Below are 10,000 nucleotides of genomic sequence, written 5' to 3' on the forward strand. Positions count from 1 at the left end.
AATCAACCTGGGTTAACCCCTTCATACCCCCAAATCAACCTGGGTTAACCCCTTCATACCCCCAAATCAACCTGGGTTAACCCTTTAATACCCCAAATCAACCTGGGTTAACCCTTTAATACCCCAAATCAACCTGGGTTAACCCTTTAATACCCCAAATCAACCTGGGTTAACCCCTTCATACCCCCAAATCAACCTGGGTTAACCCTTTAATACCCCAAATCAACCTGGGTTAACCCCTTCATACCCCCAAATCAACCTGGGTTAACCCTTTAATACCCCAAATCAACCTGGGAATAACCCTGGTTGGAAGGGGCAGTGTTGTAGTCTTGCACTTGGGCACTGATGACTCGGAATTGGACTTGGACTCGGACTTGTAATTGATTTAAAACCTTTTTTTCCCCCCCGTTTTTCTGGTAACAGGCATTAATACAGTATTTTGGCACAAGATACAATAGCTATATTAATACATGTGATAATCCATTTTGTGTAAGAGCAGGCACGTGTGTTCCACCTACATGGGGATTCACACTCATGATCAGTAACTTCAGATTCAAACTCGGACTCAGCTAATGGAGACTTTACTCGGACTGGAGATATAGTGACTTGACTACAACACTGGAAAGGAGTATAACATACTATAGTAATAATATACTATAGTACAAGTGATATCTACAGTTCTACTGGTTGCTCAGCCAATCTGCTCAATTGTCCATCCATGCTTATGAAGAAACAACTGAGTCATTCATTAATTTCTGGATCATCAACTTATGACCTTTATTTGGCCCGTCATGAGAGATGCTTATGGCTGTTTGAGCCATTCAATGCACAGTGATCTATCTCTACACTGAGTGTAGTCTCTGGGTCTCACATGTCCACAGTCCACAGCATTTGAAAACCTACTGTAGGTAATGAATGGGGAACATAGCGACTGATAGACAGAGACTCTGTCCTCCTCACTCAAGCTCCAGTGTGAAAAGCTTCTAGAGATTTATTTCATCAGCGAATGCAGTTTCCATAATCATATCTGTGTCCTCATATTAGAAAGATAATTAACAGCACTAATGATCACGTTAAGTTCATTACACATTCACTGCCAGCCCAGAATGAAGTTGACATTATGTTGCCTTATCATCAAAGGTGGCGTATTGTTGGGAAGTCATTAAAATGGAAATGAGTGTGATGTTCTGATGTTAATTGCAGAGGGGAAGAGATGAGTTATGTATTTAATGCAGCGTTTAAAAAGCCAATGAGGTTCCTATCTGCTAAATAGGGTAATTAATGCTATATATTACTTATGTTTGTCCAAATAAAGGAATGAAATTAGGGAGACGATGACGCCGACTCGCTGTTTATCTGTGACAACACGGCTCTAGTTTGCAAACTTCATTATTACTGTCTTTTCTGTCTGTAATATTTCTATAATCTCCCCCTCAAATTACTATTTGATTAGTTTCTCTCCATAACTCCTCATTTTGGATAGGCAGGCAGCCATTTACATTACAGACACAGTTTTCATTCTCCAGAGGGCTCCATCAAGTTTGTCCCTCAACATTTAATTTGTGGATTTTTATTTATTTATTGTCTCACGCGTTTTTTTGCATCACTCGCCGTTACCAAAGCGTGTCAATGTAGTCGCCTTTTTTGTACTTGGAAATCGGTTATGGCATTCGTGCGTCTGCTGCACCTGAAAAACACAACGCTAGCATCGGTAAATAAGAGTCTGGATACAAAAAAAATGGTTAGTGCATGTTCATTCAGTCAATGAAATGGCTTCCTGGGTCAGCTGTGTGAGGATGGACACATGTTGTTTGACTAGTCTCTCAGTGAGCACCGCTGTGATGATGGACTTAATGAAGCAGTTAACAGTCAAGACTACGAGCCCAGTGTGGGCGCTCAACACAAGCGTCCCGCAGTGTCAACAACACAGCTATTGTTTTTGCCTCTTTTCTCTCGTTTTATTTATTTTTTAATATTATTATTCAATCAATCACACACATATACCCACACACACACGGAGGCACACACACCTTGCCCTTAACTGTGTCGTGGCTCAGTGATATTAATGTTTATGTTAATTAGATCACACCAACAAATGATTACATTTCCAGACAGGGTTATTGTACGACTGTAGCCACTAGCTTATTTTGCCCAGTGAATGCAATTTAGACCAGATGTAATTGTATGAATGCATTGTAATTGCATGAGGAAAGAACAATACCATCATGAATATACAATCTCCGTGGGGTAAAGATGATGTTTGTGTGTGCGTGTGTTGTACAATATGAGCTAGCGGAGGAGTGATTGCTTGGCCTATTCTTTTCATTTGCACCCAGCAGGTGACTGTTCTTTCCTTTGCAGGACTTTCTGTGCTGCACGGAGTGACTGTTCTTTCTTTGCAGGACTTTCTGTGCTGCACGGAGTGACTGTTCTTTCCTTTGCAGGACTTTCTGTGCTGCACGGAGTGACTGTTCTTTCTTTGCAGGACTTTCTGTGCTGCACGGAGTGACTGTTCTTTCCTTTGCAGGACTTTCTGTGCTGCACGGAGTGACTGTTCTTTCCTTTGCAGGACTTTCTGTGCTGCACGGAGTGACTGTTCTTTCCTTTGCAGGACTTTCTGTGCTGCACGGAGTGACTGTTCTTTCCTTTGCAGGACTTTCTGTGCTGCATGGAGTCTCATCGACAGCGAGGCCATCGCATGTTCCAGAGTATGAGGACCAACCACTCACAGGTTTGACAGATATATATATACACGGATATGCGCAAATACATCTCATTAAGGTAGTTGAATTTAGGGGCGTAAGCCGGGTAATGCAGCGGTAGATTCCCAACACAAGGGTCACACTCGCAGGTTCGAGCCCCCGTGTTACAGTACCTCCGGATTGCTCGGGCGTCCATGCAGGTACAATTGGCCATGTCTGCGGGTGGGAAGCCAGATTAAGGGTATGTGTCCCTGTCAGTGCACTAGCGCCTCCTCTGGTCAGTCGGGGGCGCCTGTTCGGGGGGGAGGGGAACTGGCGGAAATAGCGTGATCCTCCCACGCGCTACGTCAATTACAATTGGTCAGAAAATAGTAGGAAATCTGGGGGGGGAAATACATGATATTATTATAATATATCTGTCTGTTCCCTGTGTCACCGGCCTGCTGCTGCTGCTCAGTTATGTGCGAGTGAGCGGGAGCGCCTGAGCTCCATGTGGCTGCGTGTGGAGGAGGAGCTGCTGAGGGAGCGAGCGGTGTTTGGACCCGGGCCCGGGGTTCTGCTGAGCAGAGGCTGGGTGCAGGACGCCGCCGAGGGACCCAACCGCACCCGACCGCGCATCCGCAGGACGGCTCTGAGACGCTCCAAGAAGGTATAGCCTTTCATTTGACCAGTTCAGAGGGCCATGCCTGGAATGCAGCTGTATAACGTTTTAGTGTGCAACTTTCCTTTTGAGTGTGCAACCTAACCTGACGGGCGTCGTCTCTGATTACAACAGGTGCCAGCCACCCCGGGTCTGACTGGCATGAGCGAGGAGAGCAGGAGTAGAACAGACGTTGACGCAGGTAAAGGACAGACTTTATATTTGCTCCATTTCCTCTCATCTTTATCCAGGGTTCCCACGGGTCCTGGAAATCCTTGAAATTTTGTGAATTTGGGGGGGGGGGGGAATCATTCAAGGCCTTGAAAGTTTTTGAAACTAGACATAAATACACAAGGATCATTGAAAGTGCTTAAGTGTATATGTTTAGTGCAAGAACAGAAATGGAAGTTCTTTTGATATTTGCGTAACACAGCACAGTTGAGAAGTGTTCACACATTCAAGCCTTTCTCTCTTTTTAATCGTTGTCTGTGAGCTTGTGTAAAGCCTGCTAGTTGATCTCATTATAAACATTCTCAGTGTTGTAACAGTCATTCACCTTGTGACTAAAACTATGATGGGTCCTTGAATTTGATGTTTGATACCTGATACAGCATTTGTGTGTGTATCCCTTTAAGACCGCGAACCGCGTCACGCGGTTCGCGGCCTTAAAGGGATACACACACAAATGAGGGATGTACACGCAAATGCTGCATCAGGTATCAATGGGTTAAGAAGGTGTGGGAACTGTGTTGACTGTCAAAACCTCTGTCCCCTCTGTTGCAGAGCACAGGATCTTGTGTGACGGAGCAGCAACAGAGCACAGGATCCTGCGTGACGGAGCAGCAGAGGGTAAAGAGGAGGCAGAGGAGGATGGGCAGGACTGCGCGCGTCTGACCTTCTTCCCCGTTCTGAACGAGACGTCCGGCGTCGCCGAGCCTCCGGCCGAGCCCTGCACCCCCGAGGCCTGCTCCCACACACAGGCCTGCCCCGACATACGCCTCATCCTGCAGGAGCTGCACCCCGGAGAGGAGGTAGCGTAGTGGGACGACGGTTCTCTCAAAGTGGGTTTCCGGGGGGACCCCCCCCAGGGGTCCTTGAGGGGGGGTTCCAGGGGGTCCCCAGCAAAAAGGGGAATAGGCCCTTCTCACGGGGGCCATTTTGTGTCGAAAAGGCAGGGTAAACACAGGTGCGAGCAAAACACTAAGGAGGGTTTCAAACTTCCATGATTGGAATTTTTGGAATGATTGGTGTTTTGCTTTCACCTGTGTTTAATCTGCCTTTTCGACACAAAATGGCCCCCCGTGAAAAGGGTCTATATACTTTATTTTGACTATAATTCCATCTGTAAGTAACACAATGACATGTCTATTTTGGTCGTGGGTTTCATTATGCTTTCTGTCATAAAACATCTAAAAGCAGACATCTTGTCAGATGGGGGGACAAAATATCAAATGGGGTGCTGGTCTAATTTGTGTCAGTTTAGGGGTCCTCGACATGAAAAAGTTTGAGAACCACTGGCGTCCTGTAGGAGGCGCTGTGTTTAGACGCCCCCCAACCCCATCCCCCCCACCCCTATTTTTTTTTACAACAACCTGCCGAAAGACAGCCTTGACTCCTACTCACCCCGCTAATATTCGCAAATCCTAATTATCTGATGTAGACTAAGGGATTCCAATAGCCCAGTGCTGCTATCATCTCTCCTCATTAGTGTAATGTCTTAACGTGTCGGCCCGGCGCCGCCCGCGCGGCTCCTCTCCTCCTTCCTGTTAGTGGAGGCTGCTGCTGCTGCTGCTGCTGCTGCTGCTGCTGCTGCTGCTGCTGAGGTTGACGGGGACCCGCAACCTCTCCCCGGCAACCAGCCGCGCCTTTTAATGTTTCTGACACAAGTATTAATAAAAACAGTAGGAGGTGATGATGCAAGCTGCCTTCTGCCCGCGTCCCTAAGTATGTCATGTGATGTGATGTGTGTGTTGCACGTGGGTCCTCCTGGTGTCTCTCTCGCGCAACGGTTCAGTGTGTGCGCCCGACTGTCCTGCTGAGCATCCTGTCAAATGAACACACAGTCATTAGCTCTGAGACACACACCCACGCACGCGCACGCACACACACACACACGTACACGCGCACACACACACACACACACACACACACACACACACACACACACACACACACACACACACACACACAGAGTAACACACAAAGGGAGACCCGCTCATAATTAGCTTGCCAGCGCCAATAGTGTGATTATGAGGGTAATGTGTGTGGGGAGAAATCAATGGTCTGACATTAGGCTCTCAGTCAATAAGAGTCCTCCGCTTCTTCTCCCAGCATCAGCTAAATCACCCTCACACACTGATAATGCCTGTCTGCCTGTCCACAGCACAGTAAAGGAGATAAGGAAATAAGAGGTTTATTGTTATGTATTTAGTTTATCTTTGATAACAATAAATTTAACTCATTTCGCCCTCCCGCCCCCCCCCCCCCCCCCCCCCCCCCCCCCGCTTAAATCCAGTAATTGTTAGTCACAGTGAGGCTGATGTCATTTTGTGTTTACAGACGGAAATTGCTATAACGTCTGACGATGATATACTTACAGACTTATGATTTCTGTGCTGTTAAGTAAGGATGTACAGTACAGTAGGCTACATTAGTGTCCTCTAGAGAGAGAGAGAGTGGCGTAAGCGCACTACGAAAATGCGTGACTCATTAGCCAATGAACAGCCAGGAAGGGGTCTCGCGCTACTTTTGAATGCTAAAATCAAGCTGATAATGTACAATTTGATTCTATAAAAAAAAAAAAAAATCAAAGTACAACACAAACTGTCCATTTTGCTGCAACTCGACAGTGCTGCTTAATCCAGGACCTTACTTCCTGGAACTCTTGAGAGTAAAAAAATTGGTTCATTTGGAGTGAATGGAGATGTGGGGACTCTTCTATCTACACGGCTCTGGGCTACGATCGCTCGCCTTGACTCCTGAACATTTCCACATGACGTGATGTTATCCATCCTGCTGTGACTTCTGTGTTTATTCAGACAAGAGGCTCTGATCACTTAGCAACTTTCCTATTGTGTGCGTGGCAGTGATTAATACCCCTAATAATGCTCCTCCACCGAGTGTGTGTGTGTGTGTGTGTGTGTGTGAGAGAGAGAGAGAGGGGGGGGGGGGGCGGGGGTCTTGGGGGGTAGGGGGTCTGATTTGATTAGTATAAATTGTGAGGGGCCTGCGGGTGTGTCGGGGCCCCATATGGTTTTTGGGGCGGCGGTGTCCCAGAGGGCCGGCAGAGGGGCCAACACAGGTGCACACGCTCACTGTGAAATGAGGGGAGACAATAGAATTAGCCACACATTATCGCAGCACAGTTAGCATTAGCTACAAGCGGCCGCTGAACGCGCTCACGTGGCTGCTGCACTTTGGGCGGCGGAGCGTCTGGATGGAGAGACGGGGGGCCAGGCCTTCTCCTCTCTCCATCAATCAGCTCTGATAATGAAGTGTTCAACTGTGTCCTTTTAATAATGATTAAAATATGTGATTAAAATGATCAATCAAGTGAAGCCTGCTGCTGCCATGATGTCCCTCTGCTGCTGCCATGATGTCCCTCTGCTGCTGCCATGATGTCCCTCTGCTGCTGCTGCCATGATGTCCCTCTGCTGCTGCTGCCATGATGTCCCTCTGCTGCTGCTGCCATGATGTCCCTCTGCTGCTGCCATGTCTCTCTGCTGCTGCTGCCATGTCCCTCTGCTGCTGCTGCCATGTCCCTCTGCTGCTGCTGCCATGTCCCTCTGCTGCTGCTGCCATGTCCCTCTGCTGCTGCCATGATGTCCCTCTGCTGCTGCCATGTCCCTCTGCTGCTGCTGCCATGATGTCCCTCTGCTGCTGCCATGATGTCCCTCTGCTGCTGCTGCCATGTCCCTCTGCTGCTGCTGCCATGATGTCCCTCTGCTGCTGCCATGATGTCCCTCTGCTGCTGCCATGATGTCCCACTGCTGCTGCTGCCATGTCCCTCTGCTGCTGCTGCCATGTCCCTCTACTGCTGCCATGTCCCTCTGCTGCTGCTGCTGCCATTCAAGATTCAAGATTCAAGTTTATTATTTGTCCCCGAAGGGCAATTTGTGTGCAAGCAGATATAAAAAGCATAGCGAATACATGAAAAAACAAAACATGAACAAATTAAAAAAAATAATTGTCCCATGTCCCTCTGCTGCTGCCATGATGTCCCTCTGCTGCTGCTGCCATGTCCCTCTGCTGCTGCCATGTCCCTCTACTGCTGCCATGTCCCTCTGCTGCTGCTGCCATGTCCCTCTGCTGCTGCCATGATGTCCCTCTGCTGCTGCTGCCATGATGTCCCTCTGCTGCTGCTGCCATGTCCCTCTGCTGCTGCTGCTGCCATGTCCCTCTGCTGCTGCCATGTCCCTCTGCTGCTGCTGCCATGATGTCCCTCTGCTGCTGCTGCCATGATGTCCCTCTGCTGCTGCCATGTCCCTCTGCTGCTGCTGCCATGTCCCTCTGCTGCTGCCATGTCCCTCTGCTGCTGCTGCCATGATGTCCCTCTGCTGCTGCTGCCATGATGTCCCTCTGCTGCTGCCATGTCCCTCTGCTGCTGCTGCCATGTCCCTCTGCTGCTGCCATGTCCCTCTGCTGCTGCTGCCATGTCCCTCTGCTGCTGCCATGTCCCGCCAGAGAAATGTACTGATGTGAATTGTGCTGCTCACATGGGGTTAATGTATCTCTCTCCCTCTCTCTTTCTATCTCTCTCTCCCCTGCTCTCTCCCTCTGTCTCTCTCCCTCTATCTCTGTCTCCCTCTCTCTCCCTCTATCTCTGTCTCCCTCTCTCTCCCTCTATCTCCCTCTCTTTCTGTCTCTCTCCCTCTCTCTCTCTGTCTCCCTCTCTTTCTATCTATCCCTCTCTCTCTCTCTCTCTCTCTCTCTCTCTCCCTCTCTCTCTCTCTAGGTGAAAGCCAAGATGTTTGTGGTGGTGGTTAGTGGCCTCAGAGTGACAGAGGCGGTGCTGTTGTTTGGGAAGGAGAGCCTGTTCCTGTGTGAGGAATTCACCCTCAGTCCTGCTGGAGACATCTGCTGCAGGAAACACCATCCCAGCAGGTACAGCTGTGCACAGCTGTAGAACCCAGTCACATGACTTGAATTTGAATCTAATCTAATTCTAATCTAATTGATGAATTTAGAAACTTTAAAATAAAAAAAAGACTTGGATTTTAACACCAATGACTCGTGACGTCACTTGGACTTGAGCCTTTTGACTTGAAAAGACTTGATGCATTCCCCCAAATCCACAGATTAACAATAGAGATCCAGAGTCGCTCCCCTTCAGGTCGGGCCCCGTGTGAACCAGCGTCTGAAGAAATATGAATGGTGGTGAATGCCGAGAGACAATATTTGTTTGATCCCGTTTAAATTGTGCCATGAGGTACACACATGTTTGTTAATTTAAAAGATAACTTTGCAAGTCAAGAAAGGCGTTTGTCGTAAAACTGTTGCACTACTGTATATACGTTATATTATTTATTATCTAAAAAGTGAAAAGTGTTGCCACAAATCAACTCCTCTCCATTCATTTCCTGAATCGTTAACGCTATTCCAAAAACTATGCAGTGGTCAACAAAAAAACAAATTGTATGAAAAACATGCAGGTTGAAAATGACAGACAGGGATGACTTGTTTAGGACGTGAAACTCAAGTTTAGGACTTGGGACTTGACTTGTGACTTTTGAGTGCAAATACTTAAAGGAGGACTTACCCCCTAGATATGTATTAGAACAGTGATTTGAAAATACCTATGGAAAAAAACAAGAAATGACATATGCTCTTGTCTATACTGTCATATATATTGGTTAAAAGCTGAAAAAAAGTGTTTTGGAGGTAAGTTCTCCTTTAAGATGACTAAACAACGACTTGGTCCCACCTCTGCAGCTGTGTGTGCCCATGTGTGTATGTGCAGTTATAGCGAAGTATGTCAATCAAACTCCATGATGTCAATCAAACATCCCTCTCATTGTCTCCATCTCTCTGGCAGTGTGAGGGACTCCTTCATCTCCACTCTGCTGAGCAAAGAGCTGCCGTCGGCCAGCTGCAGACGCTGGCTGTATGAGGACCTAAAGGAGGCCCGCTTCATGCGTTTCCTTCTAGAGGTCAGACAGTCTGAGGCCCCCCGACACACACGTCTCATGTTCACATTGTGTCTAGACAGGATTTAGCTGGATTACTTTTACACCTGATCTGGAAATGTCTCTCCAGCATGAACAGTCGCCAGATTAAAATCTCGGCATTGTACGTTTCTTTCTAGAATCTACAGAAATGTTAAATATGAACATTTCTGAACAAAAAAGCATTTCACGTTTCTAGATACGTGAATAATTCACGTTACACACGTCATAATGACAAGTCAAAGTCAAAGGGAGAAGGGGTTGGAGTGGTGGACGGTAGCGTTCCTGCAACTTTCTCGTCATGAGAGACCTGGTTCGAACCTCGACCCAAACCATACCCCTAACCCCAACCAAGTTGCTTTTGTTACCTAACCCCAACCAAGTTGCTTTACTTGCCTAAACTTAACCGGCAATGTGAGCTGTGGCTCCCGCCACACGTTACCAGGCCAAACCGAGCCAGTAGCTGCGAGTCGCGGTAGCCGAGGACGGCTCCT

At 47.7% G+C, this 10,000-nt stretch overlaps 1 protein-coding gene across 1 annotated transcript in view; it reads left to right on the plus strand.

The window, feature by feature from the left end:
* The window catches only part of wdfy4 (WDFY family member 4), a gene marked incomplete at its 5' end in the record, with an annotated part of 74,004 nt that overhangs the window by 42,110 nt on the left and 21,894 nt on the right, over nt 1-10,000 (plus strand). Inside the window, 6 exons of the mRNA XM_083658246.1 lie at nt 2,654-2,731; nt 3,160-3,351; nt 3,478-3,544; nt 4,126-4,373; nt 8,297-8,445; nt 9,377-9,491. Coding sequence (XP_083514372.1) covers nt 2,654-2,731; nt 3,160-3,351; nt 3,478-3,544; nt 4,126-4,373; nt 8,297-8,445; nt 9,377-9,491 — 849 coding nt within the window. The remainder of the gene's footprint in view (nt 1-2,653; nt 2,732-3,159; nt 3,352-3,477; nt 3,545-4,125; nt 4,374-8,296; nt 8,446-9,376; nt 9,492-10,000) is intronic.

The sequence above is a fragment of the Poromitra crassiceps genome, assembly GCF_964638095.1.
Source record: "Poromitra crassiceps genome assembly, chromosome: 22".
Lineage (NCBI taxonomy): Eukaryota > Metazoa > Chordata > Actinopteri > Beryciformes > Melamphaidae > Poromitra > Poromitra crassiceps.